The sequence below is a fragment of the Phaenicophaeus curvirostris genome, chromosome 12 (assembly GCF_032191515.1).
Source record: "Phaenicophaeus curvirostris isolate KB17595 chromosome 12, BPBGC_Pcur_1.0, whole genome shotgun sequence".
NCBI lineage: Eukaryota > Metazoa > Chordata > Aves > Cuculiformes > Cuculidae > Phaenicophaeus > Phaenicophaeus curvirostris.
The window spans coordinates 22,468,370-22,484,754 of record NC_091403.1 but is presented as its reverse complement, the minus strand read 5'-3'; the positions used below and the strand labels follow the sequence as shown (position 1 = coordinate 22,484,754).

General features: G+C 60.1%; 2 protein-coding genes across 2 annotated transcripts; both read right to left on the bottom strand.

Annotated features, from left to right (window-relative positions):
* Positions 1 to 6: 6 nt before the first annotated feature.
* Positions 7 to 14,235, bottom strand: LOC138725819 (tubulin polyglutamylase TTLL13-like). Its single transcript, XM_069867047.1, has 16 exons — positions 14,049 to 14,235; positions 13,041 to 13,081; positions 11,250 to 11,368; positions 10,602 to 10,732; positions 8,617 to 8,773; positions 8,216 to 8,359; positions 7,130 to 7,215; positions 6,763 to 6,988; positions 6,106 to 6,290; positions 5,010 to 5,198; positions 4,404 to 4,572; positions 3,882 to 4,073; positions 2,001 to 2,352; positions 1,354 to 1,521; positions 1,156 to 1,276; positions 7 to 268 (listed from the first exon to the last, which is right to left on the bottom strand). Exons 1-16 carry the CDS (start codon positions 14,228 to 14,230, stop codon positions 7 to 9), a joined length of 2,724 nt encoding a protein of 907 aa, XP_069723148.1. The 5' UTR covers positions 14,231 to 14,235.
* A 483-nt stretch (positions 14,236 to 14,718) lies between these two features.
* Positions 14,719 to 15,822, bottom strand: GDPGP1 (GDP-D-glucose phosphorylase 1). The gene is given in 5 exon segments (XM_069866789.1): positions 14,719 to 15,062; positions 15,064 to 15,140; positions 15,143 to 15,281; positions 15,283 to 15,549; positions 15,551 to 15,822. Coding segments are annotated over 5 exon segments (1,068 nt in total). The 5' UTR covers positions 15,806 to 15,822; the 3' UTR covers positions 14,719 to 14,732.
* Between the last annotated feature and the right edge of the window lie 563 nt (positions 15,823 to 16,385).

Here is a 16,385-nt window from a genome sequence, read left to right as displayed (position 1 = left end):
GGGCCTTTATTGCGGGCCGGGCGGCGGCACCCGGTACAGCAGCGACCCGTCCGGGGCGCGCACCTCGCGGCCGGGCCCCGGGGCCGGTGTCGGTCCCGGGGCGGGTCCCGGGGCGGCGCTCCGGGCTCGCTCGTCCTGGCGCTGGCGGCGGAGCGGCGGGGGGCAGCCCCGGCCCCGCAGCACCCGCCGCACCGTGTCGGCGCTCACCCCGAAGCCCCGAGCCAGGCGCTCCGGCGGCCACTCCTCGGGCAGCTCCTGCCGCAGGAACCTGCGGGAAAGGGCACGGGAAAGGGCACGGTCACCGGGCCCCGAGCGCGGCCCCGGGCGCCGCCCCGCCCGCCGCGGCGCTCACCGCATCTGCTCCATCGCCTGCCAGGTCAGGGAGCGCCGCTCCCGGCGGGGACAGCGCCGCGAGGGCCCCGCGCCGGCACCGGCACCGGCATCGCCCCCCTCGGCATCGCCCGCCCGAGGGGCCCCGCGCCGCCCGCACACCGCCCGCCGGGCCGCCCCGGGAACCAGCGCCCCGAGACCCCGCAGACCCCGCAGCAGCAGCGCCGCCATCGCCGGGGAGGGGCCGGAACCGGGGAGGGAGGGAGGGAGGGAGGGAGGGAGAGAGGAGGGAGAGAGGGGAGGGAGGGGGAGGGAGAGAGGGGAGGGGGGAAGGGGGGGGGAGAGGGAGGAGGGAGAGGGGGAGGGAGGGAGGGGAGAAGGAGGGGGGGAGGGGGGAAGGGGGGGGGGAGGGAGGTGGGGGAAGGAGGGGGAGGGAGAGGAGGTGGGGGAGGGAGAGGAGGTGGGGGAGGGAGGTGGAGAGGTGGGGGAGGGAGGTGGAGAGATGGGGGGAGGGAGGTGGAGAGATGGGGGAGGGAGGTGGAGAGATGGGGGAGGGAGGTGGAGAGATGGGGGGAGGGAGGTGGAGAGATGGGGGGAGGGAGGTGGAGGGGGGAGGGGGGATGGAGAGAGGGAGGGGGAGGGATAGGGAGAGAGGGGGGGAGGGATAGGGAGAGAGGGGGGGAGGGAGAGGGGGTGGGGAGGGGGGAGGGAGGGGGTGGGGAGGGGGAGAGAGGGGAGGGGGTGGGGAGGGAGGGGCGAGAGGGGAGGGGGTGGGGAGGGAGGGGCGAGAGGGGGAGGGGGAGGGAGGGAAAGAGAGAGTGGTACCGGGAAGGAGGGGGGTGAGAGAGAGAGAGAGACACCGGCACGGGGGAGCGGGACGGAGAGGATGCCCGGTACCGGGGATGCCCGGCTCTGGGAGGCAGCAGCCCCGGGGGTGATGCCAGCCCTGGGAGGGGGTGATACCCCGGCTGTGGGGGCTCAGGCGCTGCCGGGGGGTGCCCCAGGAGCAGCCCCTGCCCGTACCTGTGCTCCCCTGGCTGCCCACGCGCGAGGCGCCAGCTCGGCACGAGGGAGGCGTGAGCCGCTGGCGGGAAGGCAGCAGGAGCGCGGCGGTGCCCGCGGCCTCCTCTGCGCTGGCTGGGGACACCGGGTGACAGCTGCTCGCAGAGACGGACAGACAGACGGCTTCTGCTGTGGGAGCACAGGCGGACAGTGGGTCAGCCACCCCGCGATGCCATGTGACACCCCTCTGGCTGCCGGGCCACGAGGGCTGGGTGACAGCTTGGGGCACACCAGGCCTGCCGAGGGGCTGGGGGTCCCCTCCATGCTGCTCCCAGCCCACGCGCCCCTGTGACGGCTCTGCTGCGGTGGTCCAGGCTGGCTCACCAGTCCTGACGGGCTTCTCATGCTCCCCCGTCTAGGCACATCAGGCTTTAGCCCTGGGAAACCTATCTGCTTTCTTCCCTGCCCCTGCAAACGGGATGCTACCAGCCCTGGGCAGAGACTCCAGTGGCCACCAGTTCCCAGAGAAGAGTGCAGTGTCCCCTCTGCAGGGTCCGGGCCCCCCAGGGACACTGAGGTCCTTCCTCCCACCCCGGGAGCATCCTCAGCTCCCAAGATCTGCTCCACGATGCGGCCACTCAGAGCTGCTAGCAGGCAGTGGTACTCACAATCTTCGTCCTTGTTTCCCGTGCCTGGGAACTGCTTGTCTCTCTCCGGCAGCTCCGTGGGTTTAGTGTGGGGCTGGGTAACCGCTGCGGGCCCTGCGCGCCTGCGCTGTGCCTGGAGGCCCTGCTGCACCTTCTGCCGCTCGCGCAGAGGGATGCTCTGGCCTTGAACACAGAATGGACCCAGGGCAGCAGGATCTGAGCCCAGGCCGGCTGGTGGCACGGTGTTGACACTGGGGCTACATCCAAACTGCTGTCCCGAAGGCTGGACTGGAGCTCCCAGGAGCGAGATGGGGGCGGGCATCAGTGAGTGGTGGGTGTCCTGGCCCCTGAGCGCAGCCCAGGAAAACTGCAGCTGCAAGGAAAGAAAGCAACCCCCGCTTAGCTCTGGAGGCCTTGGAAAGAAACGGGAAGGAAAAGTCTTCCCTAATTAACTCCAGGCACTCGCTAAAGCGTTGCCCTGAGCTCTCCCCCTGGCACGCCACAGTCTCCATCCCAGATTCCAGTCACCTGAGGGGTCCCAGCGGCCGCCTGATCCGCCTGCAGCAGTGCCAAGTCCCCCGTTCTCAGCTGTGACACAGGGCTGAGCTTGAGCAGGGTTTGTGGGAAGAAATGCCAGAGTGTGCCGGGGAGACTCAGCGATGAAGAACCTGACCCGCCCCAGATAATCCCTCACTGCGGAAAAAATCACCAAGTTTCTAGGCAGAGTTTGGGTTTGGGGTTCCATTCTGCTTTGTCTGGCAGAGGAGAAGGCAGCCACCACGGGTAGGAATGGATCAAATCCTTCTGAGACTTCTTTTGTTAAATCAAGTGGACTATTTCCTATAAGGAGGACGTCTAGGTCCCGAATAATTCCTGAGCCTCTGGTGCAGCCTCCTTCTGAGGTGTGTCACCCTTCTAGCCAGGAGGAGGAGGCCCTTCTGGAGACACGCTGCCAATGGAAGTGGCAATGGACCTTGGAAGTTTTCCATTGATTGCAGGCCCCAAACCAGCCCATCCTCACCCAGCGGAGGACGGGCACCGTCAGTAACCCAGAGCAGCCCAAGGGAATCCCAACAAGGGATTGCAGGCTTCCTTCTCATCTGGTTTGGGAATCAGTGTGGTAGCCAAAGCTCAGTTTGAGACAACCATGCAGATGTCCTTTAACTCTTGGTCTAAACCTGGTTCCCCTGGTGCAGTGCCCTGCTAACCCCAGCTTTCTCCAGCTACACACCTCAGGACAGACTGGGACGCAGCAGCAGCCAGGCTGAGGATTTACACACTCTTGTGGAGTGAGGATGACAGAAGAGGGAGCCCCAGACCGAGGGCTGAGCCCTGTGCAGTGTCAGGCAGTAACTCATCTCCTTCTGAACGTGGAAAATGGTATAATGTAGAGGACAGGGTGTCCCGGGAGAGGTAGTGTTTGCAGGGCAAGACTCACCTAAAGCCTTTTATCTTTTTTTCCCGACATTCCTACACTTTCCTTCAGTCCCTGTGTGCTCCTTTACTGCGCCCCTAGCGTGGCAGCACTTCCAGCCTAGCCAGGAATTTTCATCTGTCCGGCAGAGCCGTGCTGCTGCCCTGAAGCTCACACTAAACCTCCTGCTGAGGACAGCAGCGTCCACAAGGCAACCTCACTGGGGTCTGTTCTTTGGAACACTGGGCAGAGGGAGCTTGTGGGGAAGGGTGCTGGGGCTCTATGCAGCTGACTAGCACCGCCCCAGCATTCCCATTGGAAAGGGACACGGGTGGCATAGAAGCCCACGGCCCCAGATGTGACACTGGATCTCATTTAACTGAGCCAGAGCAGAGATGCTCAAAGCCCACGATTAATTTCTCATTCCTTGGTGAACAGCCACCTCCTGCGTTGGCCTTGCAGCATGGATCGGGGGAATCTGCGGGTACCTGGCTGCTGGGGATAACGGCGCAGGGTCTCTGGGTGTCAGCTGGCCTGTTGGTTGTGGGGAGCAGCCGGTAGAGCTGGTCTATGATGCCCAGGCGCCTGATAAGGTTCTCACGCTTCAGAAGAGCATCTATTCTTTTCTCCTCCTCGCATTCCACAATGTCCTGGGGATGCATGGAGTCGTACTCCATGTGCTGTGTGTTAGGAAAGAAAGGTGTGAGTTACAGCAACATTGAAGCCCTGGTGATGTGCAAGACTGATGAAGCCTCAGACTGTTCTGAGCCCCGAGGAGGACTGACTTTGGTGTAGAGTGGGACAAAGATCCTGGTGGGAGCCACAACAGGGAAGGGACAACACTGGTGCTTGCAAGTTCCTCCTGGCCCAAGCTGCCAGCTCTCTGGGCTTCATGAAGGGAGCCTGGCCTCGCAGTTCTGTTCCCTGGGACACAGCCACAGGCCAGCACTGCTCTCAGAGCCACGGGAGCCTTTGAGAGCTCCCCAGACAACCCTGACAAGGCATGGTACCTTTCTGTCCCACAGCCTGGTGAGGCGGCTTGTAGGAGCTCTGGTTTTGTTATGGATCTGGGATTTGTCTCCAGCTGACTCTCCATGCAGGTCTTTCCTCGATGTTTTCTTCTTCCTAGTAACAGCTTCAAATTTTTCTTTCTTCAGGCGAATTTCCTCCAGTTGCTGCCTGCCATGAAACAAGAGTCTTGGCCTTTTGGCTATCCTGATGCCTCAAGTTTGGGGACATTTTACTGCAACCAGAAGTTCTGCACTGAATCAACCATAACAGAAGCATGCAAAGAAATGGGCCAGGAATGCTTTTAAGAGGGACTTCCAGCACTGTAAGAAATGCCCTGGAGTTAGGCTGTGCCAGCCAGAAGGGTGGGGGACACGGTGCATCCAGAATCCAAAATTCAGTGGGGTATTTTATCTGCCTCTCAAGGATATGTGTGGAAGGAAGGGGCTTTGCCACAGTGCCACGGCACGCGCAGCCGCCTTCCCTTCCACCTCTTGCCAGCCTATTTACAGCTGAAACACAGCAGAGTCGCTCCCAAGAAGGGATCAGAAGCAAGCAAGCTCTGTGCCATCCCTGTGAGGAGTGGGTTCTCTGCAGGAGCAGTGTACCTGGCATACTCCTCTCGTGCTTTGGATGACACCGTTTCCTTGAAGAGGGAGCAACTCTGCTTGAAAAATGGCTCATACTTGTCCGCTCCACAGGCCGGATAGATGCGCCGGTAACCACCCAGGTGTGAGTTCTCGTACTGCTCTGCCTGAGCCAGCCAGGCAGCCTGGCTGCTCTCTGAATCCTCGCGCCTGCAAACAGGGAGAAAGCACAGGCAGGGGGGAACTGTGGTGGGAGACGCCAGGCACTGTCCTGGCCGAGAGACAAGGGAGAGCGAGTGCTTTCCCCTTGTCTTTCCCTGTTTGGGAGCCTGTTTCACATGAGAGCACTGCAGGAACCAGCACAACCCCCGTGTCTTCATCCTCTGCCTGTAGAGGTCTGGTGAAGTGTTTCCAGACCTCTTCCCCACAGCCTTTTCTCCTGACTGACCCAGGTATGAGAGAAGTTCAGCTAAAATGGGCCCTATTCCAGGTGCTTCTGCCACCCTGCACACCACTGGGAGCTTTCCTTGCTGGCAGGGAGCTCAGAGCTGCTGAGGCTGCAGGGGGATGCAGAGCGCAGGACCAACAGCTCAGCATCTCCAGCCCAGAGTTATCTTGGGTCTCCTAATTGAAATGGAAGCTGGAGGGAGTCCCTGCCTTGCCCTACATGGCAGGAAGAGCCCGGGCGGCAGGCTCATCTGACATGGCCTCATGTGCAGACAGAGAAGCAGGGGAAACCCTCCAATCCTGGGAGAAGAACCCTGCTCTGGAGAAGGGCCCTGTGCCCCTGAGTGCCCTTAATCCCTGAAGTGTGCTGCAGTCTGTCCTGTTAGGGATGCTGGCACTGCCCGTCAGCACCGTGACAAGCAGGCACAATGAGATGGGGAGGACTCTGTACAGGTCCCAGAGCACCAGGTGTCTCTGAACAACTAGTGCTCAGAGATCAGTCCTGCCTCTTCCTTGCAGGAAGCAGATGGCTTGGGAGATGTCTCCTCAGAGGCTACATAGTGCCACAGCCTCTGGGAGCTTTAATCTGGAGATGGCCAGCTGTGGGTTTATCCACCATGCCCCAGCTTTTCTCACTGGGGACCTGCAGCACTACAGGGAAGAGGGATACCTGGAGGCACGGAGAGTCTGAGTGGGCTGGAGGAGCCTTTCCCTTGCCTGCCATTTGTCCTCTTTCTGCACCTTCCTTCTGTCACGGGCATGCACATTTATCAGGTTGAAGGTGTCACAGAGAAGAGCATCCTTCACCTCACGGTCTAGGTGACAGTCTGTGGTGAAGCTGGGCGAGTGGTTCACCTGCCAAAACAAGCAGCTAATCCAGCCCAGCAGCTCACTGGCACAGGTCTGCCCCACCACACTCTTCCATGCATGTTGTCCCTGGGACAGCAACAGGGAGCAGGAGGCTGCAGGCAGCGGCTGGTGGTGCTCTGGGGTTTAACGCCCAACACCCTGCAGGTCGCTCAGACCCCACAGCCCCAGGACTGCAGGTGGGGGGCAGCTATCATAACTTCAGGATGCTGTGACACATCAAGGGCTTGGGAAACTCCCTGCTGTTAGAGAGGGTGTAGAGGGAATAGGTTCCTAGATCCCACTTGATCTACAGCAGGTCGCTTGGCTCCTTGTCATCATCACCTGTTGAATTTTGTGAACGAGGTGGCCCTTTTTAATCTAATTAGTTCTGTTTATAACCCCACCCCTTGTTCTGGAGCCTCTTAGCTACCTGCTGCTTCCAGAGTTGCTCCAACACAGCAGGAGACCCCATCCTCACCTCTAGCAGCCACGGCTTCAACTGTCTGTCTAGCAAAATATCGAAGCCCAGTATCTCAAAGCAGGCGCAGATGGTGGTGTGGTTTGGAAAGCAGCTCTGGTAGTTGTGCTTCACAACAGGGTGAGCTGAAATAAGAGTCTTTATGATGATGTCGTCAATGTCTTCCCAGAGTTTTGTTGTGTTGTAGCCATTATCCTTCATCCAGGCATTCAGGGTGGACAGTTTCCTGTGTGGAGGACAGGAGATGGTAAGAGACGACCTGTGATACCACATTTACCCCAAGAAAAATGGAAGTAAATCAGTGTCCCGATTGCAGCTTTCCTGCAGGACATGCACCGGGCACTGCGGTACCTGGCCGAGGCCATACCTCTTGCTGCCTCTCATGTTGTCCCGGATGAAGTTTTCATTGTGTTTGTTGATAGCATAATTGGTCAAATGCATGCAGATATCATCCTGGGAGAGGAACCACAGGAGACTTCCATTTACCCTTAACCACTGAGCATAACCAGATGCAGCCCTGCTAGCGCTCCTCGAGCCACCGGCTTCACCCTATTCTCTTTCACCTCTGGGGCAGTGACTGGCAGCAAGGAGTTAATCACGCTGGCAATTCCCTCTCTAGCCAGAAGTCAGAGGTAACAGAGCTCTGCCCTCTCCCTGCTCAGTGCTTGTCTCTAGGGGACAGCACAGGAGTCAGCTCACCAAATGCCACTCCAGCCGTGGCCTCACCATAAGCAAAGGACTCCGGGACAGGAGCTGCAGCCAAATGCCTGCAGGTTCTTCCTCTCCCTTTGTTCACCCAAAGCAAGAGACCCCTCCAAGGCACGCATGCCTTTGAGGGAGGGCATGTACACATGCAGCTCTGGACAGCTGGGATTTCACAGAGCCCTGCTTGGAGACAGGCCAGTCTTACTCCGCACCGCGCCTCCCCAGCTCCCCTCCCTGTCTGTCCCAGGCAGATCCAGTACCACCAGGTGATCTGCAGGTCCTCTTTTCTGCCTGAAGCATAGGCAGAGAAGGAATGGTGTGGATTTGAGAACACTCATAAAGGCAAGAAACTGTAGGAGCACTGCCCAGGGACGCAGGGGAGTTCCCATCCTTGCAGGTTTTCAACGCCTGCCTGGGCAAAATCTCAAGAAACCAGATCTGAATTTTCTGTCAACCCAGTTTTGAGCAGAAGGTTGGAGTCGAGACCTCCCCGTGTTCCTTCCCAAGCGAAACCACTCCATGATTATGTGATGATGCCAGTAAACTGCCCAAGTGTGGGGCCTGGGAGTAGATCGACTCCACAGACTCCTGAAATACCTCCTGTGAAGAGGAGGTACAGAGGGAGGGGGTGAAAGAAGAACGCTGGGTCCTGTGAAACCCACCAGCCCCTGCCTTTCCAGGGTCTGGAATGCCACTAGGACAAATTAGGGGCTAAAACCTGCAAGTACTATACACGTGTTTTTTTTACCGGGTTTCTGCTCCTGGGGTCGATGTACCTCATGGTGGCAAACCGGGCGAGACCCTCCTTGTAGACAAAGATCCTTAGCGGGTTGCAAGATGTGACCAGCACGTAGATCCGCATGTCAAATTTAAAGCCGTCGATGAGGAAAGGCTGTGAGGAAAAAAGGCAGGAGCAAGCATGAGATAAAGAAACCGTGTGAGGTGGCTGCTCCGTCTGCACTGCTCCACAGCAGCTCAGCAGCCAGGAGAAGGGCAAGCTCTCGCTGTGCCTCTGCTGCGCTGCAGCTGGCCTGGTGCTCCTGGCAGATGCAGGAAGACTTAGGGCAAAGGGGCAGGAGGAGGATGCACGATGCTGGAAGAGCCAGGAGGCTGTGATCCTCCACCGGTGTTCTGAGCCTGTACCATTACCTTGGAGATGTACTGTTGGCAGATCATCCGTTCCCCGTATTTGATCTCCTCTGTGTTACGTGTGATGAAGATGCCTCTCCCCTGGCAGCTGCTGTTTGGCTTGCAGATGAATGTTCTGCTTTTCCTGGTGCGTCTGTAGGCCAGGAAATCTCCGTAGCTGTGCAAGGAAGGGGTGACCATTACACGCTGCCAAACCAGCCTCTGAACTCTCATCACAGGGAGGTTCCCAACCTGTGGGGCTGCAGGCCAGTACAGACCAGACCCCGGCAGCAGGGGAACAGGAGCCCTGTTCCTGATCTACACCAGTGACAGACCGGTCCTGGCGTGACTGGACAAAGCCCTCCTGTTTCCACCTTCTACTTGCACACATCTCCAGCTCTGTGAGGTCTATGGGAAGCACAGTGCATGCAGGAGCAGTGAGATTTGGCTCTGCTGCCACAGACGGAGCAGGAGAAAATAAACAAACCCTGGCTACTAAGGCAGAGGCACCATAAGTCTCCACATCCCCTTTTATCCCAGCTCATCAGCAGCAGGGAAGAGGCCACGGCCAGAGTGTTCTAAGCCAGGCACAGAGGATCATGAGCTGAGCTCACCTCTCATGCCCCATGGCTGATCTTCAGGAACAGCTCTGGTGGGAGTACGGTGCTTTGAGGATCAAGCCCACATGCCAATCAGTTCTTTTGCTGTGTACGGAGAAGCACCGTGTCTCTCTGGGCACCACATTTACAGAAAGAGAGACGCGAACAGGACAAATTCCCCAAAACAGGGCCAAGAGCAATATGAGTCCAGGAAATGCAGCCTGGAAAGAGAGACGAGGGCAGTAGGTCTGTCTTCTTCACAAATGGCAAGATTGAGAGGACACGTGGCAATAGCCTTTCTGGCCATGAGGCACCATTAGCAAACCACAGCCAGCTATTCTTCTCCAAGGCTGAGGCAAATGGGAGAAGTACTCAAGCGTTGATATTTCAGCAAAGCTGCCCTAGGTCGGGTATTAAAATCATTCAGACCATGAGGAGAGTTCAGCCACAGAGCAGGCGATGGGAACCGGACTTCCAGGGCACCAGGAAACAGTGAGAATACACTCTGCCTGGAAACGGGTGTCTTGTCTTACAGCACCCAGACTTTGCATGCTCTTTCATAGAATCATTAGGTTGGAAAAGACCTTTGAGATCATCAACTCCAACCATACCTGTCCACCACCCAAGTACCTCCTCCTCATCATCAAATCCCCAAATACCTCATCTACTCTTTGGTCTCTCTCAGCTGCATTTCTGTCATTGCTTGCCTGTGTGTGACCAGAGGAACCAAACTCTTCCACCCCAAACTTTGGTGATGGTTTACATCTCATTGTACAGGGATTAGCACAGGTGAGGGGAACCACCTTGTATCCTGTGCCCCAGCGAGTGATGGCACCGAACCGGCAGTGGGAGAAGGGAGCCTGCCCTGCCGCTGCCTCTCCTCTCCACCCTGTGCTGCAGAGATCTTCCACCAAAACAAATTTGCGCCTCCCACTTGTCCACTGCCCTTTGGCTTTCCCCACATTTAGCCCTTGGGCACACAGCCTGCTCAGTGGCAAGGCACACATCGCAGGGAGGCCGTTCCACAGACTAACTCAATCAGATAGGAACGAAAGCTGTGTGAAACCAGAGCTGTGCCTCAGCGCTCCACTCCATCCCAGGGAAGGTTACAAAGGCCCAGGCCTCGGCAGGAGACCTCAGTGGGGTCACCACATCCCAGTCCCTTCTGCCCAGCAGAATGAATCATATAATCACTAGGTTGGAAATGACCCACTGGATCATTGAGTCCAACCATTCCCGTCAATCACTTAACCATGTCCCTCAGCACCTCATCCACCAGTCTTTTAAATACTTCCAGGGAAGGTGACTCCACTCCCTCCCTGGGCAGCCTCTGCCAGTGCCCAATGACCCTTTCCCAAATCCCCACCTCATCCCCCTGTTCTCAGCTGCATTTCTTGTCTCACTCACTCAGCTGGCAGGCACCAAGTGCGGGGAAAGATATTGTATTCTGTGGGGAAGAGCCTGAGCATGCGGTTCAGGTTGCGAGCCAACAGGTCCTTACGGCAGAGCTCGATCATCCCAGGGAAATGGTTGATTTTCTGAAAAAGGTGCAGATGAAAACAGAATCAGCAAAGGAACAGCAGGGATCCTCCTCAAGACCCAAAGAAAACCTGCATACAGAGAAGTCGGCGCGCAGAACGGGAAGCTGGGCCTGCGGTTGCCTTGAACTTCTGCTGAGGGACAAGATTACACTGCAAGTGCTTTATCTGAACATCGGCAGTGTGATTTATCTGCTTGTCTCATCTCAGCCCTGCAGCTCTCCCTCCCTGGAATACCACAGCTTCCGGAAGGGAGACGCTTGTCATCGAGAGCCATTTATTTCACGCCACATTAAAGGCGGTGGCTGCTTTCCAGTTCACACTCCAAGCACTGCCGATGGCACTGTACCAGAGACACAAGGGCAGCAGAGGCTTGGAACCGAGGCAGAGGAGGGGGCATGGGTGCTGTTTTGGACATTTCTGTTTCATTCTGCAATGTGTTGTTCCGCTGTTGGCCCCATCCCACATCCCTTCCTTGTCCCTTCCTGCTGGGCAGCTGTTACAGGGGGGTGTTTACCTGAAACCGCTTCATCCCCATGACACGCTCCAGAGAGACTGAGTTGTCCGTCCAATACACTGTCCACTCCTCATTTTCTCCTGCCTCTTTCAGCCCGCACCTCAGTGCTGCCCGCCGCACTGTGCCAAGGCAAGCAGAGAATACAGGCACCAGGGGCTGTTAAATCCCCAGAGCAAGCATGGACGGAGTGCAGAACAAGCCTCTCCAGGCTGCAATTCCACTCAGAGATGCAAGGTACCAGGGGGACCCTTCAGGAGGCTCAGAAACACGAACTTTACGTGGCTAAACTCCCCACCAGCCTCTGGTGCAGAGCAATCACCTCCTAAATCCTCACACCTTGGGGTCCTAGGGCACACCCAGAGCTACAGCAGGCTTGAATCTACTGTGGGTCTGACACCCCATGGGCAGTCACAGGTGTACCACGAGCTCCAGAGCAGGAGGTTGCTCCTGGGATGGCTCCTGTGGTGCCAGTTGTGAATTTGGCCTCTCGCGTGGCGGGGACACACACAGCACCTGTCCCTCCGTACAAACCCAGGCCGCTTGCACAGCTGAGCTGTGGCCTTCAGCACTGCAAATCATAGAGACTTTAGGTTGGATAAGACCTTGGAGATCATCAGGCCCAACCATACCTGTCCACTACTAAATCATGTCCTCACCTCAGGAACCTCATCTACCGTCTTTTAAACCCCTCCAGGGCTAAGGACTCCACCACCTCCCTGGGCAGCCTCTGCCAGTGCCCAATGACCCTTTCAGTGAAGAATTTTTTTTCCTGTTGTCCAATCTAAACCTTTCTTGACGCAGCTTAAGGCCATTCCCCCTTGTCCTATCACCTGTCACTTGGAAGAAGAGCCCAGCTCCCTCCTCACCACAACCTCCTTTCAGGTAGTTGTAGAGAGCAATGAGGTCTCCCCTCAGCCTCCTCTTCTCCAGGCTCTCTCAGATGTTCCTCATAAGGCTTGTTCTCCAGCCCCTTCACCAGCACCATTCCCTTCTCTGGACGCGCTCCAAGACCTCAATGTCTTTCTTGTAGCGAGGGGCCCAAAACTAAACACAAAGCTGCCTGGAGGAGAAAGACCTGGGAGTGTTGGTTGAACATGAGCCAGCAGTGGCCCACGTGGCCAAGAAGGCCAAGGGCATCTTGGCTTGGACCAGAAACAGTGTGGCCAGCAGGTCCAGGGAGGTTATTCTCCCCCTGTACTCAGCACCGGGGAGGCTGCACCTCGAGTCCTGGGTTCAGTTTTGGGCCCCTCAGTACAAGAAAGACGTTGAGGTCCTGGAGCGAGTCCAGAGAAGAGCAACAAAGCTGGTGAAGGGGCTGGAGAACAGGCCTGATGAGGAACGACTGAGAGAGCTGGGGGTGTTTAGCCTGGGGAAGAGGAGGCTGAGGGGAGACCTCATTGCTCTCTGCAACTACCTGAAAGGAGGTTGTGGAGAGGAGGGAGCTGGGCTCTTCTCCCAAGTGACAGGGGACAGGACGAGAGGGAATGGCCTCAAGCTCTGCCAGGGGAGGTTTAGGCTGGACATTAGGAAAAAATATTTCATGGAAAGGGTCATTGGGCTCTGGCAGAGGCTGCACAGGGAGGCATTTGAGCCACCTTCCCTGGAAGTGTTTAAGGGACGGATTAGTCTTTTAGACTGGTTTAGTCTTTTCCAACCTGGTGATTCTATGAAATCCATAAACTGAAAGCGGCTGGGCACGAGGAATCCGTCGTCCCCGGAGGAGCGGGCACCTGCAGGGCCTGTGCCAGTGGACCTGGTCCAAAGGGACGCCCGGCAGCGCCTGGCACTTACCGCTCTCGTACCTGCAGTCGCTCAGGTTGATGGTGGGAACTCTGGAATGAAGAGAGATCAGAACAGCTGTGTCGGGCTGTGTCCGGGCACAGCTGGGAGGGAGGAAAGGAGGGAGGAAAGGAGGGAGGAAAGGAGGGAGGAAAGGAGGGAGGAAAGGAGGGAGGAAAGGAGGGAGGAAAGGAGGGAGGAAAGGAGGGAGGAAAGGAGGGAGGAAAGGAGGGAGGAAAGGAGGGAGGAAAGGAGGGAGGAAAGGAGGGAGGAAAGGAGGGAGGAAAGGAGGGAGGAAAGGAGGGAGGAAAGGAGGGAGGAAAGGAGGGAGGAAAGGAGGGAGGAAAGGAGGGAGGAAAGGAGGGAGGAAAGGAGGGAGGAAAGGAGGGAGGAAAGGAGGGAGGAAAGGAGACGAGAGGACAGATGGAGGGAGGGAAAAAAGGAGGGGAGGGAGGGGAAGGAGGGCGCCAGGCACGCCACAGAGAGAGGGGGCAGGTCCTCTGGGAGCAGGCCCGGGGCAGCTGGGTCCGCGGGGCTCGGGATCCCCGGGACAGGTTCCCTGGGCCGGGCTCGGGCCCACAGCCCCGCACTCGCCTGCGCCGCCGCGGCCCGGAGGGAGCAGCGGGAGGGGAGCCCGGGACCGCGGGCCTCGCCGCCATCGCGGGGCCTTCGGCTGCGGGGCACGGCGGGCGGGGCACGGGGACCCCCCCGGCCTGAGACCTCCCGCCCCGGGACCCGGCCTGGGACACCCCCTTCCGGGACCCCCCCCCGGCCCAGGACTGCCCCCCGGCCCCCTCACCCCCCGGGACCCCCCCCAGGACCCCCTCCGGCCCAGGACCCTCCCAACCACCCACCCCGGGACACCCCCGGCCCGGTATCCCCCCATCCCAGCCCGGTACCCCCAGGACACCGAGAGACACGGAGCCTTGGCCGAGCGCAGGCCATAACTTAATTAATTTACCTCAAACAAATACAATACTAATAATTTTCTGAGATGTGTTAACAGATGGGCACAGTGACCTGACTCGAGGGAACTGGAGTCGTGATTTGGTGCCGGAATCCTCCTCGTGCCTGGAGCCGGAATGAAGCTGCGCTCGCTCTTTATGGCCAAGAGCTAAGGATTTGATTCCGGCGACACCAGTGCTGGTCCTGATGCCGGTCTCGGTGTCGGTGATGGGGTGGGAGCTGGTGCCAGTCCTCATCCTGGTCTTGGTGTCGCTGATGGGGTGGGAGCCGCGGCTGATCTTGCTGCTGCGGCAGGAGCTGGTGCCGGTCCAGGTGCCAGTCCTCGTCCTGGTCTCGGTGTCGGTAATGGGGTGGGAGCCGGTGCTGTTCTTGCTGTTGGGGTGAGAGCTGTTGGTGGTCCTGGTGTCAATCCTGGTTCAAGTCTCATAGAATCACAGAATCATAGAATCACCAGGTTGGAAGAGACCCACCGGATCATTGAGTCCAACCATTCCTATCAAACACTAAACCATGTCCCGTAGCACCTCATCCACCCGTGCCTTAAACCCCTCCAGGGAAGGTGACTCAACCCCCTCCCTGGGCAGCCTCTGCCAGAGCCCAATGACCCTTTCTGTGAAGAATGTTTTCCTAATGTCCAGCCTAAATCTCCCCTGGCAGAGCTTGAGGCCACTCCCTCATCCTGTCCCCTGTCACTTGTCTCGGCGGCAGGGCAGGAGCTGGGTGCCGATGCCGCTCCCCTCACTCTGCCAGCAGCCGCGCCAAGTCCTCGCCGAGGCTGAGCAGCTCGTCCTCGGGCAGGAGATGCTGCCGGATAGTTCTCAGAGCCTCGTCCTCGGTGATGCTGTGGAAGAGCGTCTCCGACGTTATGGGCAGGAACCCAGCCAGCTCGCACAGGGCCACGTTGAAGCCGTCGCCCGCCTTGGTGCCGAAGCTGGGGCGTCGCGCCCAGAGCAGCACGCGCAGCCCCCGCCCTCCGGCCGTGCCCTCGAGCGGCTCGCCCCGCGTGACCAGCACGTTGTAGGCCAGCCCGGCTTCCACCACGCGCTCGGCCGCCCGGCACACGTCCCGGGGCCACGGCGCCCAGCTCGGCGGGGCCGGCGGCGAAGAAGACGAAGGCGGGCGCGGGGTCGCGGTGCAGCAGCCCGGGCCGCGGGGCCGCAGCGGGCGGGCGGGCGCGCTCTCGGCGGGCAGCGGGCGCGGCAGGTACAACCCGTGCAGGTGCAGGTGGTTGACCGAGGCGCAGCCGCCCAGCCCGTTGAAGCCCACGCGGAACCCCGGGTGCGCGCCTGAGCAGCTGGACCTCCAGCGCCGCCCGCAGCGCCGGCTCCGACAGCGCCTGCGGCCTGGGCCTCGCGGGCTCGGGCAGCAGCAGCACGTGGCCGGTGCTCAGCGGGCTCGCGTTGATGGCCACGAGCGGCGGGTCGGCGGCCGAGCCGGCCCGGCGGAGGCGCAGCAGCAGCTCCCCGCGGCGCAGGAGCCCGAAGTGGAAGGCGGCGGGGTCGAAGGGCTGGCGGAGCCCGAGCACGGGCTGCGGGGGCCGCCGCTCCGAGCCGGCCGCGCTGCGGGTTCAGCTGCGCCACCAGCCCCGCCGCGCCCGGCAGCTCCCGCGTGGGCAGCGCGCCCAGCCGGTACCGGAACAGCCCCCGCCACGCGCGGTCGCTCCAGCCCGACAGCAGCGCCCGGTCGAAGCGCGACAGGCGCTCGTCGGGGTCGCCCTCCCAGCCCGCGTCCTGCAGCACGAAGTCCTCCTCCCCGTACACGAAGTCCTCGGGGCCCGGCTCGTCCGCATCCCCGCACGCCGCCTCCGCCATGCCGGCAGCCGCTCCGCCCCTGGGGCCCGCCCCTTAAAGACCCGGGACCCGCCCCCATTTACTCAGACCACGCCCCCATCGGCCCTGGCCCCGCCCCATCGGCCCAGGCCCCGCCCCCCGTGCCCCCGGCCCTGCCCCTAGTCCTTCTCGGCTCCGCCTGCTCCCCCAGGCACCGCCCACTCGCCTCCGGTAGCCCCCGCCCCCGCGATACTGACCACGCCCCCTTTACACACGTGACCACGCCCCCTCCGCGCTATGACTTCCGCCGCGGGTCCCCCGGCCACGACGCCCAATAGTCCCTCAGCCTCGCCCACTACTCACAAGGTCCGGCCCCCAGGTCAGTTGGTCACGGCCCCGATTCCTTTCTCACCTGCCCCCGCCCCCGCCCCGCCCCCGATGCTCAGACCACGCCCCCTCGGCTCGCCTGTTCACGCCCACGTTGTCCCGCTCGTGGCCGGGCCGTTGCCATGGCAGCGGCAGCGCCCCGATGCTCAGACCACGCCCCCTCGGCTCGCCTGGCCACGCCCACGTTGTCCCGCTCGTGGCCGGGCCGTTGCCATGGCAGCGGCAGCGCCGTGCG